The sequence below is a fragment of the Arabidopsis lyrata genome, assembly GCF_000004255.2.
Source record: "Arabidopsis lyrata subsp. lyrata unplaced genomic scaffold ARALYscaffold_2, whole genome shotgun sequence".
Taxonomy (NCBI): Eukaryota; Viridiplantae; Streptophyta; class Magnoliopsida; order Brassicales; family Brassicaceae; genus Arabidopsis; species Arabidopsis lyrata.
This window is the reverse complement of record NW_003302554.1, coordinates 4,159,818-4,179,600: the sequence shown is the minus strand read 5'-3', so window position 1 is coordinate 4,179,600 and position 19,783 is coordinate 4,159,818. Positions and strand designations below refer to the sequence as shown.

At 35.8% G+C, this 19,783-nt stretch overlaps 3 protein-coding genes and 1 pseudogene across 6 annotated transcripts; 2 read left to right on the top strand and 2 right to left on the bottom strand.

Moving 5' to 3' along the window:
• Positions 1-4,202: 4,202 nt before the first annotated feature.
• Positions 4,203-5,650, top strand: LOC110231024 (40S ribosomal protein S2-2). Its single transcript, XM_021035670.1, has 2 exons — positions 4,203-4,971; positions 5,307-5,650. The coding sequence occupies exons 1-2, from the start codon at positions 4,285-4,287 to the stop codon at positions 5,466-5,468; spliced, it is 849 nt and encodes a 282-aa protein (XP_020891329.1). The 5' UTR covers positions 4,203-4,284; the 3' UTR covers positions 5,469-5,650.
• A 316-nt stretch (positions 5,651-5,966) lies between these two features.
• On the bottom strand, positions 5,967-10,380 carry LOC110231130 (probable disease resistance protein At1g58390). Of its 4 annotated transcripts, none has more exons than XM_021036068.1 (5): positions 10,138-10,377; positions 8,506-9,384; positions 8,254-8,400; positions 6,370-8,081; positions 5,967-6,238 (listed from the first exon to the last, which is right to left on the bottom strand). In XM_021036068.1, exons 2-4 carry the CDS (start codon positions 9,374-9,376, stop codon positions 6,385-6,387), a joined length of 2,715 nt encoding a protein of 904 aa, XP_020891727.1. In that variant the 5' UTR covers positions 9,377-9,384; positions 10,138-10,377; the 3' UTR covers positions 5,967-6,238; positions 6,370-6,384. The 4 variants fall into 4 exon arrangements, with proteins under 4 accessions (XP_020891727.1, XP_020891728.1, XP_020891729.1 ...); XM_021036069.1 differs by lacking the exon at positions 5,967-6,238 and having other exon boundaries at positions 6,884-7,003; positions 7,249-8,081; positions 10,138-10,380; XM_021036070.1 differs by lacking the exon at positions 5,967-6,238 and having other exon boundaries at positions 7,105-7,190; positions 7,249-8,081; positions 10,138-10,379.
• Positions 10,381-13,524: 3,144 nt separating this feature from the next.
• On the top strand, positions 13,525-18,341 carry LOC110230884. The gene is made up of 3 exons (XM_021035096.1): positions 13,525-13,719; positions 13,819-14,004; positions 14,101-18,341. Exons 1-3 carry the CDS (start codon positions 13,525-13,527, stop codon positions 14,848-14,850), a joined length of 1,131 nt encoding a protein of 376 aa, XP_020890755.1. The 3' UTR covers positions 14,851-18,341.
• Positions 18,342-18,395: 54 nt separating this feature from the next.
• Positions 18,396-19,339, bottom strand: LOC9322759 (annotated as a pseudogene).
• Positions 19,340-19,783: the final 444 nt, after the last annotated feature.

Below are 19,783 nucleotides of genomic sequence, written 5' to 3'. Positions count from 1 at the left end.
AAAATAAAAAGACATTGTTTAAATTGTTTGCAAGTACCATGCAACACAATCAACTAGTAATATAGAGCGTAATATCTTTAAAAATACTACCAAAATATACCGAGAGATAGATAATATAGGTACTTCACATAATTGATCATGTTCGAATGATTATGATACCTAAAATATTAACATAATTTATATAGTTTATTCATATTATTTTCTTCATCTTTGTATATCAATTAATTCATAAGACTTATTTCTAAAAATGATGTGTCGTTTTGTTATCTTATGACCAAAAATATTGCATTACCATTCATATTATTATTTTATTATAAAACAACGTGGTTCACACGTTAAACTCATCAAATATAATGCGTTCTTACTATGTCAAACAAAACACAAATTTTGTTCATGATTTTGGAACACATGCAGTTTAAATCAATATTTTAATATATATTTTAAGAATGTCATAATATTTGTTGAATGTCATAATATTTGTGGTTCCTCCATTTTGCGTCTTGACCGTCTTGTACCATGTATCCATTGAGACCCTAACTTTTCTACTATGTTGTTCAAGACCAATCCTCATTTCCTCATACCTCAATCAATACCATTGATGAATTGTGCAAAGAAAACTTTGTTTGGAGTTCAAACACAAAACATGGAATCCACGTGTATGTATGGTTTATCAAAGTTTTAAAAAATTTACAAAAGTTTTCTAAGAGATTTAAAAGAGTTTTTTAAGTAATTGCCGACATATTTTGGTGGAAAAATTTTGCACGTTGCTGAAATATTTTGGCAAGAAAATAACTTTTAGCTTCTTTGCGGGAAATTTTTCTGAAAATAGACTTTTCGTAGTTAAATGAAAAATAATTGAGTATTTTCGTAGTTAAAAAGAGTATTTTTGAAAATAGACAAACGAAAGAGTATTTTTGAAAATAGACAAACGAAAGAATATTTTTGAAAAATGGCATTGAAAAAAAGCATTTGTAACTTGGCATTACGAGCATTTGAATGCAAGTTACCATGTTTCTCATGCTGAAGCTTTTGCATGTCAGCAACCAAGGTCTCAATGTATCCAGAAGTGGTAATTAAGAAGGAGGGGTTAATTGACCATCATAACAGTTATAGTTTTTTAAATTATAAGATTATTTACCTAATGATTATGAGATGTTTGGTACAAAATTTTCAAGTTGACCCCCATATCATGCCATAATTTATTTTCTTTGAACCCGTTCATATTTAATTTTATTCAACATTAACTTTTTTTTCCATGTTTGTTTTGTGTTTTGTGTTTTCAAAACTACAAATCTTGAATATCTTCTTACATATTGATTTTGATTTCTTCTCATCAATTTTTTTTGTCTTACCTTATTCTCAAAATCTATATATACATTTTTGGATCACAATTAGCAAATAAATCCTGAAGTTGAGAAGTATTTACAATGGCATGTCATTAGCATTAATTATTTAGATTTGTTTTATTTAAGGAAAGATTTTTAAATGAAATTCATTTCTCATATCTATATATACATTTTTGAATCACAATTAGCAAATAAATCATGAAGTTGAGAAGTATTTACAATGACATGCCATTAGCATTAATTCTTTAGATTTATTTTATTTAAGTAAAGATTTTTAATTGAAATTCATTTCTCATATATTTAGCAAAAGTCTCTACAAAATCTTTCCTTATCTATTTAAGTAAAGATTTTGAAATCAAATATGTTTTCAACAATTTACCAAAAATCTTTACACAATCTTTTTAAAAATCTCGACTTAGTTAACTTCTGATTTTTATCTGCAAAAAAAAAAATTAGTTGTAACGAGTGATGTAAAAATCGGGAATGTTGATACTACAATTTCTTCTACTTTTTTTTTTCATATAATGAAAATTATTTTTTAGAGATATTTTCTTAAAACCTCTAAACAAAACAAAGGGCTTCAAAAGATAGCTTCTCTTTTGGCGGGTCGACCCGCAAACCCGCAACTCTCTACGGGCTTATCCCATGAACTTGCGACCCGTAGTGGATAAAAATATTATTCAAAAAAAAATAACAAATGATGTTTAATTTTACGGGACGGGGTTATATGGTGCAACGGGTTTAGATCAATATTAATATTAAACAATATACTATAGATGAAATCCTAGAATTAAAAATCAAAATTTAATTATAAAATCAGAAACACTAAAGAAAATAAACAATATTAACAAAACAAATACAACTTAAAATTTTGCAAAATAATTTTTTAGTTATAAAAAAATCGACCAGCGGTGTACCGCGGGGTAAAATCTAAATTTAGAAGTTTAAAGAAAAATATTTTTTTAAAAATAATAGCTCCGCGGTATACCGCAAGAAAAATCTTCCTCCTAAACTGAGGCAAGAAGAAAAAGAAAGCCAAATGTCGTTTTAGTGTATATATATAGATATACCATTTAAACCTAAAACACAATTAATATACTCAAAACTATTAATATAGATATATGAATGGTACATTTATAAAATAGTTGAAATATTATATTATACTCTCTATTAATAAACAAAACTAATTATATTTAGATTTTTTTTAAAAAAAAATTATAGCCCCGCGGTGTACCGCGGGTTCAAATCTAGTATTTAGCAAAAGTCTCTACAAAATCTTTCCTTATTTATTTAAGTAAAGATTTTGAAATCAAATATGTTCTCAACAATTTACCAAAAATCTCTACACAATCTTTTTAAAAATCTCGACTTAGTTAACTTCTGATTTTTATCTGCAAAAAAGAAAAAAATTAATAGTAACGAGTGATGTAAAAATCGGGAATGTTGATATTACAATTTCTTCTACTTTTTTTTTCATATAATGAAAATTATTTTTTAGGGATACTCTCTCAGAACCTCTAAATAAAACAAAAGGTTTCAAAAGATAGCTTCTCTTTTGGCGGGTCGACACGCAAACCCGCAACTCTCTACGGGCTTATCCGCATGAACCTGCAATCCGTAGTGGATAAAAATATTATTTAAAAAAAATAACAAATGATGTTTAATTTTACGGGACGGGGTTATATGGTGCAACGGGTTTAGATCGATATTAATATCAAACAATATACTATGGATGAAATCTTAGAATTAAAAATCAAAATTTAATTATAAAATCAGAAATACTAAACAAAATAAACAATATTAACAAAACAAATACAACTTAAAATTTTGCTAAATAATTTTTTAGTTATAAAAAAATCGATCCGCGGTGTACCGCGGGGTAAAATCTAGTTGTTTTTACATTTATGTTTGTAAAGACCACAAAAAAAATAAATACAACAACTATTCAATTTCCACAATATAGCTATAGATTTTGATAAACTTATATTTTGAAAATAAAAATTAAACACAACTGAAAATATATTAAAAAGTTGAACGACATCTATCTTTTTTGAAAAGTGAAGCATTTTAAATACTACATAGAAATTTCTATTATGAAAACTAGATTTAGATTTACTTAAGTGAGAAAAAATGTTTTCTAGACCATTTAAACAACAATTTTTTTTTATTTTTTTGTAACATCTATTTAAACAACAATTTATAGGTTAAATATATTAATTAATATTATTATAATCAATAAAAATTATTATATATATGATCTTTGTAAACAAAAATCATGATTGTGGAAGCCTCTTTGGTCCATTAGTTGATTAAAGAAAAATTTAGGATCTTCAAATTTAATATAGCCAAGCTATTTACATAATTACGAGATGTCATTAACTTTATTCAACTACTCCACTAGAAGCCGAAACGAAAGCCTTATTAGTAGCAATGCACCAATCCTGAATTCGTGGACATAAGTCCATTATCTTTGAAGGAGATTGTGAAACTCTTATCCAAACAGTCAACGATTCAAAGAAGATCGGTTCATTGACAAATCTTCTTAAGGACATCAAATTTTGGGAAAAGAAATTTCACACTATTCGGTTTGCATTTGTCAAAAGGGATGGAAACATGTCAGCGCATTTTCTAGCAAAGTTTGGATCTGTATCCTCTGTTTTTTATTCAAATTCTGTACTTCAGCCATCTTGGCTCCAAAACCAACTTTGTATTGACTCTTTAAATTTAATATAATCATGTTTTTGATGAAAAAAAAAAAAAAAAAAAGCTAACAGGCCCAATGTTTGGTTTACAGAAATTTAAGCCTTAAAAAAAAGCCCACAGAGATATTTGTTTTCCATGTCAAAGAACCCTAATGACCATTTTGTTGCTCAAGCGCCGTTTCTAGGGTTTTTGTTCTGAAGACGAAGCAATTTCATTTCCCTGAATTTCATCAACAATGGCGGAATCAGGAGGAGAACGCGGCGCAGAGCGTGGCGGTGACCGTGGTAACTTCGGACGTGGATTCGGCGGTGGTCGTGGCGGTGGCCGTGATCGTGGTCCAAGAGGTCGTGGACGACGTGGAGGCCGTGCCTCGGAAGAAACGAAATGGGTTCCAGTGACGAAACTAGGTCGTCTAGTGCTAGACAATAAAATAACGAAGCTAGAGGAGATCTACCTCCATTCTCTGCCAGTGAAGGAGTACCAAATCATAGATCTTCTTGTTGGACCTTCGTTGAAAGATGAGGTTATGAAGATCATGCCTGTTCAGAAACAAACCAGAGCTGGTCAAAGGACTAGATTCAAGGCCTTTGTTGTTGTTGGTGATGGTAATGGTCATGTTGGTTTGGGTGTCAAGTGTTCTAAGGAAGTTGCTACTGCCATTAGAGGAGCTATTATTCTTGCTAAGCTTTCTGTTGTTCCGGTTAGGAGAGGCTACTGGGGGAATAAGATTGGGAAGCCACATACTGTGCCTTGTAAGGTTACTGGGAAGTGTGGTTCTGTTACTGTGAGAATGGTTCCTGCTCCCAGAGGTGCTGGTATTGTTGCTGCTAGGGTTCCTAAGAAGGTTCTTCAGTTTGCTGGTATTGATGATGTCTTTACTTCTTCCAGAGGATCTACTAAAACACTTGGAAACTTCGTCAAGGTTTGATTTTGCATCCTTCTTTTTTGAAGCTTTTGTTTATGTTTTAGCTGATGGATTATGTGATTTAGCTCTGCGTTTGATGATTTGATTATAGCTTTGTAGGGATTTAGTCACAATTGCTTAGTTGTTACCTGTGAAGATTATGTGATAAGCACTAATTTTCGATAGTTAAAGGAAGTGTGCAAGTGTAGCTGATTAAAATTTGTTGATGAGTATAGATTGATTGATATTTAGCTCAATTACTTAATTTGATGGATATAATTGCTTCATTATTGATTGATATTCTTGATGATGTTTTTAACTCTTGGGTTGATGTTGTTGGTGTTATGATGCAGGCTACATTTGATTGCCTACAGAAGACATATGGGTTCCTTACACCAGAGTTCTGGAAAGAGACGAGATTCTCCAAATCGCCATACCAAGAGTACACTGATTTCCTGGCGACTAAGGCTGTTCCAGCCGCCAAAGTTATCACTGAGGGTGAAGACCAAGCGTAAAACCTTCATGAGATGAGTTTGGTTTTATAGGGTTTGGTTGTCCTAAATACTAATTCCTTGTTTGAAAAAGAGTCGTTTGTTTCTTGGTTATCTATCATATTTCGATATTGGCGGTTTCGTTACTGTTTGGATTGTTAGATGTTTGCGGTAATGCAAATTTTAATGAAATAGCTTTTGCAATAGATCCTAGTACACCTGACCTGAGTTGTTCTCTGATATCAGAGACGTATTCATTCATATAGCCAACTTATTTATAGACCAATAAATAAAGCTCGTCTCGTATGATTGTGCAAGTAACAAGAATACTGTGCACTATGGTACAAAATTATGAATATTTCATTACGATGCTATATGCACTTTTGCTCTTCTGCATGGTCGTGGATGATGAAATCAAGCTGAAGTGAAAAGTGAAATGGAAAAACCGCTGTTATTCGGAACTTAATTGAAATGCAGCTGGACCTTATTACCAAAATAATATAGGCAACAAACAAACAGTTATCAGAAAGAGAAACAAACAAGCATATGCTCAAATAAGAGAAATCCAATGAGCTATCTAGAGGTCTTATGATACAATGAGTGTTGAGATTGACTGATCATCAGTAGTCAAACCAGCAAACATAAAAAAAGCAAATGTTAATATGAAGCGCAAAGTAGTTTCGCTCTTCAGTCAGGATAGTCTGATTATACAACAAAAGACATCAAGAAAACAATGCAAAGAGTTATTATGGATTAGATAGGCATAGGACCAATTTGATTGGGAAAAGATTCGTCTGCAAAAAAAAAAAAAAAGAAAGAAGTAAGAAAGAAAAAGGCAGAATAATACTTCCCTCTAAAAAAAAAAGTAGTATAATAAACTTCATTTTTGAATCCATTTTGAAAACAAACATAAAACATATTTTACCTGTAGCTGAGAGCCTCATTTGAAGTAGCCTCCTATGAATTCAACAGAAGGAATGTGTTGTACTTTGTAATAATCTTCTCCTCCTACCGAAAATTTCTTCTTCCATTCGGTGCCCAATTTCACAAGCTTTAAAGAATAGATGAATCTCAACCCATCAGGAAGCTCCTTTAACTCTTCACAATCCAAAATACTTACAGTATGAAGAAAGGGCATGGAGCCTTCTTCTACTATCCACTCTTCACACTTATTTAGTCCTTCTATTTCAAGCTTCTTCAACTGAGGAAACCCACCGCCCGAGCAAACCATCCTCCTCCCGCAGAAAGAGCTTTTCAATAACTTAACTTCTTTCAAGTGAAGCAGCTTCTCTAGAATCGGCATTGGATCCTCCTCCAAACAACACTCACTTAGCTTTACGAATGTAAGTCGAGAAGGGAAGTGTTGTTGCCTTGGCATATATAAATCCAACGTTAGATGTTTGAGATGAATGAAATCCAATACAATTCCCTCTTCTCTCATTTTTTCAGAGTGAGTACCCACAATATAAAGATATTCAAGTTGTCTCAGTCCACGTATTGATGCAGATAGAGTTTCTGTACTCGTCTCACGGGTTAAACTGATCGCAAGAGTCATCAACCTGGCCATACCACATAGATCCTTTGAGCTGCTATGCCATGTTGAGAAATAAATCAAGGTCTCCAACTTTACTAGATTTCTCAAATTCAACTTCGTCTTCTTATGCATATAGAAGGGTAATTTAAGATATCTCAATTCTTGCATCCTCTTGAAGACATCGGGCACGAATATATATTCTGTATCTACATCTAAATTTAGATAGATCAGTAACATTAGGTTACCTAGAGAAGAAGGTAGATGAGATACCTTAGCATCTTGTAAGCTCAAGTATCTTAAGTGGATGAGATTTCCAATACCAGAAGGTAACTTCATTCCTTCAAAATCTACATAAAAGAGATCTAACACTCTTAGAAGTTTTAACCTTGTAAAGCTTGTACCTAATAGCTTCCAACTTTCTCCCCATAAATGATGCCAGACAACCACAAGAGATCGAAGTTTTGGATTGTTTATATCTCTCTCAACATGTAATGTAGTAGGAAATTGGCAGACAAGCCTGCGAGATCTACAAGGAGTTTGCGAGTTTGCGGTCGAGGAGCAGGTACCTACACTTTTTACTGCAATTTGTAGGAAGTTTTCTTCTTTGGCTTTAAACAAACAAACTTCTCTCATCATGTCATGCAAATGACAAGTTCCAAATCTCAAAGCCGTAGCTTCTCTTTCCCAAATGATCATATTTCTCCTAACCAACTCCTCTATGTAGCTTTCTCCAACATCTTGAATGGTCTCTCCATCGTGATAATCTTCGGCGGTGGATATTCCTTCTGCAGCCCAATAATAAGACAATTTCTCCACGTTTATCTTATGATCTTCTGGAAAATGGGCCAGGTAAAGGAAACAATGTTTCAAATAACTAGGCAACTCTTCAAAGCTCATAGACAATACATGGTATATCGAACTGTTGTTACTGCTGTTTCTTCCCACGATATGAGATCCAATATTTATGGATAGTCTTTTCCAATCACGCATTGTGTACTTTGCAGCTAGCAAACCTCCTAACACTTTGATGGCCAATGGTAGCCCTCCACAATGTTTGATCATTTGCTTACCCATATCTCCCATTTCCTTGTCAACCTCAAATTCTGCATAACATTAACACTAGATTATTAAAATCAGGACATTAAAAAAAGTTACATGTCAATTTCATGCGATAAAGAGATATCAAAATGAGGTATTTAGGGTTAAAACAATTGTATCGTGATCAAACTAAAAAAAATAGAGGTACGTATTTTAATTGTGTCATGGAATGCTTACCAGATGCATCATTTTTTGGAAATGCTATTCTTTGGAAAAGTGTCCAACTATCCTCAATGGCTAGGCATTCTGGTTTAAAGCTGAGATATGTTGTATCACCACGTACTGCGACACTCTCATTTCGAGAAGTAAGAAGCACCTTCCAACCTGTAGCAAAAGATTACTTGTTTCATAATAACTAAACACAAACAACGTAATCATAATGGGTTGTTTTCATCTTTCTTTTCTACTAAGTAACAAATAAAAGTGCACCTTTTTTGGGTGGAAATATTGGCTTAATTAGGTCCCAGTCTTCCTCTTTCCATATGTCATCAAAGACAATTAATGATTTAGTTGTTTCCAACAGCCGAAAGAGTTCATCCTGGAGTTCAGCTTCTTTCATCTTTAAGATTTCATCTTTATTTTCTTTAGATGTGAGATTCTGCAAGATTGTTTGCCACACAGATCTCTGGGTAAATTCCTGTGAGACACACACCCATGCGCGTCTTTCAAACTGATGTTTTACATCTTCATGGTTAAAAACCTGTCTAGCAAGTGTGGTTTTACCAAGACCACCCATCCCGGTTATGGAGACCACTTGAACGTTTTCTTCTTCCACCAAATATCCAACCAGTTTCTTAACATTTGCGTCCAACCCCACAAAATCGCTTTTGTAGTCCTTAGAAAACGTTTGTCGCATCTCCCTTTGTCTATCACCATGAGGTTGCATATACCCACCATCGGCAATAGCCTGTTGTACTCCAAAACTCTGCATATCTCGGATAACATCAGAGATCCTCATACGTATGCCTCCAATATCTAATGCATATCTCCTCCTATCTGGAATAATGAAAGCAAGCCTTCTGATACTCTTCTTGATTCCACTTGTTTTTCTAAGACTTTCCTTGAGAAGATATGTTTCAATTATATCTTCCGCGTCAAAAACAATTTCCTGTATTTCTTCAACACAATTTCTCACCACCGCAGTTGTGTGTTTCTTTGCATCCGCATCTTTAAGAAAAGAGCCTAACAAGTCACGTTTTAGTCCAGTAACTTGATCTTCAACTCCCTGAAATCTCTCGGATTCTTGACTTAGTAGGTCCCAAAGCTTTTTTATTCCAAACGACACAAGTTCTCCAGCCATAATTCCTCCTGTTTAAGCAATATGAAAATAAGAATCAAGTTACGTACTATTGATGAACATGCATTATCGCCAAGAGTAAAACAAAGCAATATCGGAATTTTATATTCCATACATCGATCTTGGGCATCTTATAGACACACTCATACAATATTTGCAATGTAAATAAGTTTTAAATGATGAAAAAAAAAAAAAAAAAAAGTTTTAAATGAAGGTATACACATTTTTTTTTTGTCAACAGCTATATTAGATTGACTCAAATAAGCCAATGTTGGGGAAAGTTGTTTACATAAGTGATAAAATGCGGCTGGATACGAACAGTTCGTATTAACAGTATTATTATTATAGATTTAGAGAAGACATTTATATAGTTAACAACAAAAATATATTAAATCAAGAATGTTTTCACGGCCGTGAGCAATACAATCTGTAAAACCTTTTATACATCCTAAGGTTTCTTGACAAACCAAAAACTTAATAAACTGTAGTTAAGATTTAACATTTTTAGTGAGATCTAATCAAACTGCTATAAATCTTTTCAAATATAATGAATTCTTGGCATAAGGCTTGTTATTCAACTTACAGAAGTCAACAAAATATAGATATAACTATCTTTAACTATATTCAAGCTTTCTGTGTCTCGTCACCCAGATGCAATTACAGAGACAAATTAAATAGTAGTTGCAATCCAGACCAAGACCATGGGCAAAGAAAGTTTTCTAAGAATAAAAGAGAAAATAACATTACAAGAAAATTTTACTAACCTCTTGATGGCGTCAAGGAACTCTCCTGTTGTTGCTCTTTATGAAAAAGAGAGATGCTTAATTCAGCTTGACGTTGACTCTTCTCGGGGAAGAATGATACCAAAACAAAAAAAAAGTCTCTGATTGTGCTTAAAACGACAACTGTTTGTCACCCACCCATTTTTCTATCTTTATTGCAGCCTTTGAGTACTGTTCGAGTTTCTGTGGTCACCAAAGTATACAAACAGTAAAAAGAATGTATTTAGCTAGAAGGAAAAACAAATTATTGTTTACATAATTTTTGAACTAATAAAATCTGAAACCAGAGTATAAACATCTATGAATGAACCACTACAAGGTGGGCTAGTGGTAGGACGGATTTCGTGGTTGAGGGGGTAATCCCAATACGCCCGGGTTCGATTCCCCCTTGCTACATACTAGTGGTCACCAGGGAATTTACATGCGGACTTGCTCTGGCGCCCAAGACCGAAGACCGTTACCTGGCCATGACCCACCCTCGGGTGTGCGTCCGTGCCGTAAGGGTTCGGTCTCTAGTCTGGACCACCTCGGTGGGGCTAGGACACTCGGTTATCAAAAAAAAAAAAACATCTATGAATGTTGATACAAAACCACACAGTAGTTTTTACTTAATTCTGAGCTCATAAATATGATTAGCACTTCAAGGCCGTCATACAAAGTCAAATTCGGTTGATGAAATCAATACGAAAATACAATTTTGTAATCTATATAATTAGATGCTTAACATATTACTCTCTCTGTTTCGTTTTAGTTGTCGTTTAAGGTTTTCTCACACAAATTAAGAAAAACATTAAATTTTCTGTTTTACCCTTTATTAATATATTTTATAAAAAATTCATTAGCCGAAATATTAAAACAGTAGGGATAAAACTGGAATTTTCACAAAACATTTGCATCGAAAACCTAAAACGACAACTATTATGAAACAAAATTTTAACTCTAAAACGACAAGTAAAACGAAACGGAGGGAGTATTATTGAATCTCTATTGATTTATTTTAAGTATTTATAATGTTTATTGCTTTATCTTGATCTGTGAAAGTTTCGGAAAACTAAATTTAAAATTTTAATGTTTATTGCGTTATCTTAATCTTTCAAATTTCAGTCACACAATAATGTTGTTTTATATCTACTTTGATAATCTAAAAAGCCAAAATGACAAATCATATATTAGAAAGAAAAAAACTTATGTAATTATTCAGAGTTTCAGACCCTTGATTCAAGAGCTCCAAAGCTTCTGAGCTCCAAATGAAACAATACTCTCAGCCAGAAGTCTCCATCTTTAACCATGAATAGTGGAGTGCATATTTATTTATGAGGGGCCATTGCAAGAAATAGTAGATTATATTGAAAGTTCAAAGCAGCTACCAAAGTTACAAACTTACAAAGTACTGTACGTACAAAGATAAAGATTGTAGCAGCCGAGTCGCTTGGTAACATACAATAAAAGACAACAAAAATAGAATTATATACTAATTCCAAAATGACATGTCTCAGCTTTCTCTGAATCAGCAAAGAATTAGATAGATATGAGTTTGTCATATACCAGACAGTTCGTGAAAACCATATCTCTTATTCTCTTCACAAACTCACTAACCAAAACAATGCAAGAGATCAAGTCTCTGTTAGACAATACGCCGAAACACCATCACAACATCTCTTCATGTAATCATTCAATATTATATTCGAAATACAAGTATATTTCACTTGCCCAAAATTGAAAACAAACATATCTTATTTTAACTAAAGGGGTGGTGTTATTGGTTTCCAACTTTGAAAAAGTTTTAATGACTTTAAAAAAATATAGAAAGTAGATGAAATTAAAGATTTTATTTTTAAATGATTACTAGAGAGTTTTGTATAATCTCTTTGATTAACTTTTTTATAATCTTGTAAAGTCTCCCTAAATATGATTATAAACTTTGATAGTATCTCAAACTTTTATTATAACATATCTCCAAAATATTGCATAATATTCTATTGTGGTTATTATTGCTTGTCTCATATTCTATTGTGGTTATTATTGCCCAGCATTTTGACTAAAGAAGAATTCATTTCTCTGACTTGATAGCCTATCCTTCCATAGTTCCATTCCCCGTACTATTCATCGGAATTTAATAACAGGGATGTGTTGAACTAGGCTATAGTCTTTTCCTCCTAGTGAGAATCTATCCATCCATTCCCCGTACATTATCGGATGCTTTAAAGAATAGAGTAATCGTAGCCCATCATGAAGCTCCTCTAACTTTGGACAATCATCAATAGTGAGAGAACAAAGAAGGGGCATGGAGCCTTGTTCTATTACCCACTCTTCCCATCCCGCTAGTCTCTCTATTGAAAGCTTCTGCAATTGAGGAAACCCACCGGGCGAGCAAACCATTCTCCTCCCACTGAAATATTTGTACAAATGAACCTCTTTCAACTGAAGTAACTTCTCTATAATCAGCATCGGATCATCCACCAAACCAAAACTTCGTAGAAATATGGTTGTAAGGTGAGAAGGGAGGTGTTTTCCATGAGGAAGCTCCTTTAATTTTTGACAATGAATAATATGCAGAACATGAAGAAGGGGCATGGAGCTTTCTTCTGCTATCCACTCTTACCATTCCTCTAATCCACATAATACAAGCTGCTGCAATTGAGGAAACCCACCGCTGGAGCAAACCATTATCCTCCCACTGAAAAACTGATGCCCTAATTCAACCTTCTAAAGATATGGTTGTAAGGTGAGAAGGGAAGTGTTGTTCATTAGGTAACTTTGGCATATATATTCTAAACTAAACCTTCTTTCTAATACGCCTCTTCATCATATATAGAAAGATATTCCAAGTGTCTCAATTCACTAAGAGATGAAGATAGTGTTTCACTCGTACACCCTTTGCCTTCGATATAGATAAATATATTTCTTAGTTTTTTCATTCGTTGAAGATCCTTTACACTTGACTAGATTACCCAATTCTATGATACAGTATAGTGAGCAGCTCCACGTGGATGGTTGAGATGAGGTGAGCATTCAACGGTCAAGATCATATACCAATCAATGGTCAAGATCAGATGCAAGTGGCAAGTGGAAGCTGGAATATAAAAGCACAAAGGAATCGAGATTTAGATTATCATTGAATTGTTGTTAAGTTTGTTATTTTCTCCGTTTGTGCCCTGGGTTGTTGTGAGATTCATCCTCTGCGAAGAACGTGGTTCTTGCAAGGTGAATCCAGAGATTCCCTGTTTTATGAACATTGAATCTCATCGTTCTATTGAATCATATTATTCAGAATTGTTGTGTGGTTGATTGTTATGCTTGGTTGTGTGATTGATTCTGATTGTACTCAGTTTCTTATCAAAGGTATCAGAGCCACAACGGTTCTCGGCGATGGTGGTGGAGACTCGCGCGCAAGAGCTCGCTCAAGCGAGAAAGGAGAAAGACGTGTTGGTCGCAGAGCCGGTGGAATCGCGACTAAACAAGCTTGAAAACAAGTTGGATGCACAAAATTTGAAGATCGAGGGACATATTGCTGAGATGTTTGAGGCGATCAACATGTTATCGGCTTCAAAACAATCTCCGCCGGTTGAACCATTCACACCAGCTCGTCACTCAAATTTTTCCGCCGGTTGTTCGTCAGATCTGGAGTTTGGAAGAAGATCGGGGCATTTTAACAACTACTAGGGCGTAACGAGGTTGGGGAAGCTTGATTTTCCTCGTTTTGGTGGTGAACAGGTGAAGGATTGGATATTCAAAGCAGATCAGTTTTTTAAAGTTGATCACACCCCAGATGACTTGAAGGTATCAGTGGCTTCGATTCATTTAGATGGTATTGCAGCTACGTGGCACCAAAATTTGGTTGAGGATGAGGTAGATCTCGCAGATTGGTCTACTTAAAAGTTGCGGGTACGGGAAAGGTTTGATGAAGTTGGTGAGGATCTGATTTCTGAGTTGAAACGATTGCAGGAAACAGAAGGAATCAAGGAGTATTATGCTAAATTTGAGAACATCAGAACTCGGGTTAAGTTTTCTGAACCTTACTTGGTGAGTGCTTATTTGGCTAGGTTGCGATTGGATACGCATATGCATATTCGGATGTTTAAACCAAAAACTGTGCAGCAATGTTTGTTGTTGGGGCGCTTGTATGAGACTGCTCATCCACGAAAGAGTATAGCAAGTCCTTGGACTATGAACAAACAATCTAACAAGAGTCAGCTGCCATTCAGGAAGGATGCTGAAAATCATATACCAAAAGCTGTCTTACCTAAGAGACCAAGAGATCATCAAATGCAACCGCGAAAGTTTTTATCTAATGAGGAGATGAGTGCTAGGAGAGCAAAAGGTTTATGTTACTTTTGTGATGAACAATACACACCTGAACATTACAAAGTGCATAGGAAGGCACAGCTCTTTGTGCTTGATATGGAAGAAGGGGTGGAGGAAGTTTTTCTAGATGCTGAGGAAGAACATGGTGAACCAGAAGGAGAAGTGGCTCACATTTCTGCTCATGCTATGGAAGGAATTTCTACCTACTCTACTATGCGGGTGAAGGGTATTCATCATACACAGAACACTGGCCACAAGAGATCTTTATTCATGCTTGTTGACTCGGGTTCGACGCATAACTTTATGGATCCACAAATAGCAGCAAAACTGGGTTGTTCTTTGATGTCTAGTGAGAATGCCAGAGTTAGAGTGGCTGATGTGTATAATTAAAGGTGTTGGCCAAGATTAAAAACTTTTAGTGAGAAATCCATGGTACTAAGTTTGTGGCTGACTTTATGGTGATTCCATTGAAGGGAATTGATGCAGTCTTGGGAGTGCAATGGTTGCAACCATTGGGTCCTATCACTTTTGATTTTACACTATTGACGATGAAGTTTATTTGGAAGGGAAAGAAGGTTGCTATCCATGGTCTTCAGTCAGATTCTGTCAGGTCCATTAAAACAGAGAAGTTGAACAAATTAAAAGAAGAAGATGTACAGTTGTCTATGCTTTGTGTGACTGAGGCTGATGATGGAAGTGCCATTTTGTTGTCCTCAATGGAAGCTAGCCGTGAGGAACAGGTAGTGTCACCAACTGAGGAATTACTCAAAGAGTTTAATGATGTTTTTGTCGAGCCGATAGCTTTGCCTCCTTTTAGGAAGAATCATAATCATCAGATTCGTTTGGTGGAGGGTTCTAATCCTGTGAATTTGCGTCTTTACCGTTATGATGTTCATCAGAAGGGTGAAATTGAAAAAATGGTGCAGGAAATGTTGAAAAGTGGTATTATTCAGCCAAGCTCAAGTTCCTTTGCGTCCCATGTGGTCTTAGTGAAGAAGAAAGATGGTACTTGAAGGCTTTGTGTGGATTACAAAGGTGTTAATAAGATTACGGTGAAGGATTGTTTCCCTATTCCTCTTACTGAGGACTTGATGGATGAATTAGGTGGCTCTACTATATACTCTAAGATTGATTTGAGGGCGGGATACCATCAGGTTCGTATGGAGACTGATGACATTCATAAAACTGCCTTTAAAACTCACAGTGGCCATTTTGAGTAGAGAGTTATGCCATTTGGCTTAACTAATGCGCCTGCAACGTTCCAAGGTTTGGTGAATGCGGTGTTTCAACAGTTTCTCCGGCAGTTTGTCTTAGTTTTCTTTGATGATATATTGGTGTACAGTGCTTAAGAGGAGGATCATTTATCACATCTGCGGTTAGTTCTGGAGTTGATGAGAGAACAGAAATTGTTTGCCAAACGAAGCAAGTGTGCTTTTGTGACTTCTAGAGTGGAGTACTTGGGTCACTTTATTGACAAGGGAGGTATTTCTACAGATCCTTCCAAGATTCAGGCTGTAAAAGAATGGCCTGTTCCTTCTAATTTGAAACAGCTACGGGGGTTTTTGGGGCTGGCTAACTATTACAGGCGGTTTGTTCAGAATTTTGGAGTTATCGCAAGACCTCTGACCTTGTTGACAAAGAAAGATGCTTTTATTTGGACTGTGGAGGCTGATGCAGCGTTTGAAGCACTCAAAATTGCGCTGTGTACTGCACCAATCTTAGCACTTCCCTTGTTTGATCAGCAATTTGTGGTGGAAACAGATGCATGTGGGTATGGAATTGGTGCAGTTCTAATGCAGCAAGGTCATCCTTTGGCCTAGATAAGCAGACATTTACAAGGCAATCAACTCAATCTATCCATTTATGAGAAAGAACTTTTAGTAGTGGTATTTGCGGTACAAAAATGGCGACATTATTTGATTCATGCTCATTTTGTGATCAAAACTGATCAACGAAGTCTGAAATACTTACTGGAGCAACGCTTGAATACACCAATTCAACAACAGTGTCTCCCTAAGTTGTTGGAGTTTGACTATGATATTCAGTACAAGGAAGGTAAAGAAAACTTGGTTGCAGATGCTTTATCAAGGGTGGAAGGTTCTGAGGTTCTACATATGGCTTTATCTGTCTTAGAATGTGATCTTTTGCAACAATAGAGAAGGTTATGAATCTGATGCAGTAATTAAGGTGCTGATTGAGGACTTAAAGAAGAATGTGGATTCTAGGAAACAATTTACATGGTCTAAGGGGTTGTTGCGCCGTAAGAGTAAGTTGGTGGTCCCTAACGTGGTCTCTCTGCGGAAGTCTATTCTAGACTGGTTACATTGCTCAGGGGTTGGAGGACATTCTGGTCGTGATGCTACACACCAGCGAGTCAAGAGCATTTTTTATTGGAAAGGTATGTCAAAGGATATACAGGCTTACATCAGGGGTTGTAGGATTTGTCAACAGTGCAAGTATGATACTGCAGCATCGCCGGGGTTGATTCAGCCATTACCAATTCCTAATGCAGCCTGGTCAGATATCTCGATGGATTTCATAGATGGACTACCCGACTCATTTGGTAAATCAGTTATTCTTGTGGTGGTTGATAGGTTGACTAAAGTAGCTCATTTTGTGGCTTTAAGTCACCCTTATTCAGCGTTAACAGTGGCTCAAGCTTTCATGGATAACATTTTCAAGCTTCATGGATTGCCAAACTCTATTGTAAGTGACGGGGACTCTGTTTCTAAGTGAATTTTGGAGCGAATTGTTCACTCTTCAGGGGGTTGCTCTCAATTATTCTAGTGCTTATCATCCCCAAAGTGATGGGCAGTCTGAAGTGGTGAATAGATCCTTGGAGACTTACTTGAGGTGCATGTGTAGTGACAGACCAGGGTTGTGGAGTCGTTGGTTACCTTTAGCTGAATACTGGTACAACACAAATTTTCATTCTTCTGCTAATATGACACCTTATGAAGCAGTCTATGGGCAGTTGCCTCCGCAGCATTTACCTTACATTCCTGGGGAGTCCAAGGTAGCAGTAGTGGCTCAAAATTTGCAGGATCGTGAAAATATGCTGTTGATTTTGAAGTTTCATTTGTTGACGGCTCAGCATAGGATGGAGCAGTCTGCTAAGGTGGGAGATTTTGTGTTTGTTAAGCTTCAGCCATATCGTCAGGGATCTGTGGTGATGCGAGGAAACCAGAAACTTGCTCCTAAGTATTATGGACCCTATAAAGTGGTGGACAGGTGTGGTAAAGTTGCATACAAATTGGCCTTACCAGAGACTTCACGCATTCACCCTGTGTTCCATGTCTCTCAGTTGAAGTTGCGAGTGGGTGCTTCCTCTGTTGGCAATCATCTTCCTGCTGTGGTGCATGACGTGTTGCGGAAGGTACCAGAGAGTATTCTGGAACGCAAGTTGGTGAATCGCCAAGGCCGTGCTGCTACTAAGGTTTTGGTCAAATGGTCCAATGAGGATGAAACATAGGCGACTTGGGAGTTCTTATATGAGTTGGTGAAGAAGTATCCTGAATCTAACCATGAGGTCATGGTTGCTGAAGGAGGGAGGATTTGATTCAGTATAGTGAGCAGCTCCACGTGGATGGTTGAGATGAGGTGAGCATTCAACGGTCAAGATCAGATACCAATCAATGGTCAAGATCAGATGCAAGTGGCAAGTGGAAGCTGCAATATAAAGCACAAAGGAATCGAGATTTAGATTATCATTGAATTGTTGTTAAGTTTGTTATTTTCTCCGTTTGAGCCCTGGGTTGTTGTGAGATTCATCCTCTGCGAAGAACGTGGTTCTTGCAAGGTGAATCCATAGATTCACTGTTTTATGAACATTGAATCTGATCGTTCTATTGAATTATATTATTCAGAATTGTTGTGTGGTTGATTGTTATGCTTGGTTGTGCGATTGATTCTGATTGTACTCAGTTTCTTATCATTCTATCTTTACCTTATAATCCATTTCAGATGGAACAGAGGTATGTCAATTCTCGCATCTCTTTCATGAAATCAGGCATGTGGGTTGGCAATCTCCCTTTTACATCTAGGTTTAAATCGAGCAGCTGTTTCAGGTTCCACATAGAAGAAGGTAGATGAGTCACTATTGCTTCAGATAAACTCAAATATCTTAAGTGGATGAGCATCGCAATGCTAGAAGGTAACTTCCCTCCTTTAAACACCGCATAAGAAAGATCTAAAACCCTCATTAATTGTAGCCTTGTAAAGCATAATCGTGATGTCATCCGATTTTTCTCCCATGATTTCTTCTTGATAAGCAAGAGAGATTTAAGTTTTGGATTCCGCATCTCCCACTTTGGATCATAAGATCTATCAAGCTGGTGTAGTGCGATTTTGCAAGATTTACAAAGAGATTGCGAGGTTGCAGTTGAGGCTCTTATCTCAACAGTGTGTATGGAATTCCCTTCCTTAACTTTAAGAAGACAAACTTCTCTCATCACATCATGAAGCTGACATGTTTCAAATCTTGAAGTTCTAGCGTCTCTTTTAGAAATAACCATGTTTCTCTTCACCAATTCTTCTATATATCCATCTGCGACCTGTCTAATGGTTGCTCCATCGTAATACCTCGGCCTTGGTATTCCTTCTGCAGCCCAGTAATAGGCCAAATCCTCTACAACTATTGCATAATCTTCTGGAAAATGAGCGAGGTAAAGAAAATAATGCTTCAAATAACTAGGCAACTCTTCGAAGCTCAAAGATAATACATTGTCAATAGAATTGTTGTTAGCGCTGGTTCTTCTAATCACGTTATGAGATCTTATATTCGTTGATAATCTCTCCCAATGAGGTACCATGTATTTTGTATTCAACAAACCTCCTAAGGCTTTGCAGCCAATGGTAGTCGTTTACAATGTTTGACCATTTCCTGATGGGCTCATGAAACATGACCGGCCCATACAAATTATGGTTTTAGGGTTTTGGTTTTATAGTTTTAATTTGATTAGGATATTATTGCTTTTATGATTATCTTCTCTTTATTCTTGTTGGACTAGATAAACTCAAATCATGTGGTGTTTTCTTATAAATACCGTGAGAACTCAATAAGAAAGATTATGAGAATTATTTATCAGAAACCGTTTGTATCATTGTCTTTTAGCTCTTGATTGGGACCTATCAATTGGTATCAGAGCCTTTATCTCGCTTTTGATTTGGACCACCTTGTGGTATCAAACGCAACCTTCATTCACCATGTATCTCAGTTTTGACCTGGACCACACTTTGTGGTATCAAAACCTATTTTTTATGATGTCTCTTGGTTTTGATCCGGATCACATTATTTGTGGTATCAAAACCTCTATTTCTTTAT

Excerpts from the sequence above, each read along its gene's own strand:
- LOC110231130 (XM_021036068.1), bottom strand. The coding sequence starts at position 9,376 with ATGGCTGGAGAACTTGTGTCGTTTGGAATAAAAAAGCTTTGGGACCTA. Across the intron at positions 8,401-8,505 it reads AATATTTCCACCCAAAAAAG|GTTGGAAGGTGCTTCTTACT; the intron begins GTGCACTTTTAT and ends CTTTTGCTACAG. Across the intron at positions 8,082-8,253 it reads TCCAAAAAATGATGCATCTG|AATTTGAGGTTGACAAGGAA; the intron begins GTAAGCATTCCA and ends AATGTTATGCAG.
- LOC110230884 (XM_021035096.1), top strand. The coding sequence starts at position 13,525 with ATGGTGGTGGAGACTCGCGCGCAAGAGCTCGCTCAAGCGAGAAAGGAG. Across the intron at positions 13,720-13,818 it reads CTTCAAAACAATCTCCGCCG|GGCGTAACGAGGTTGGGGAA; the intron begins GTTGAACCATTC and ends AACAACTACTAG. Across the intron at positions 14,005-14,100 it reads AAAATTTGGTTGAGGATGAG|GAAACAGAAGGAATCAAGGA; the intron begins GTAGATCTCGCA and ends AAACGATTGCAG.
- LOC110231024 (XM_021035670.1), top strand. The coding sequence starts at position 4,285 with ATGGCGGAATCAGGAGGAGAACGCGGCGCAGAGCGTGGCGGTGACCGT. Across the intron at positions 4,972-5,306 it reads CACTTGGAAACTTCGTCAAG|GCTACATTTGATTGCCTACA; the intron begins GTTTGATTTTGC and ends GTTATGATGCAG.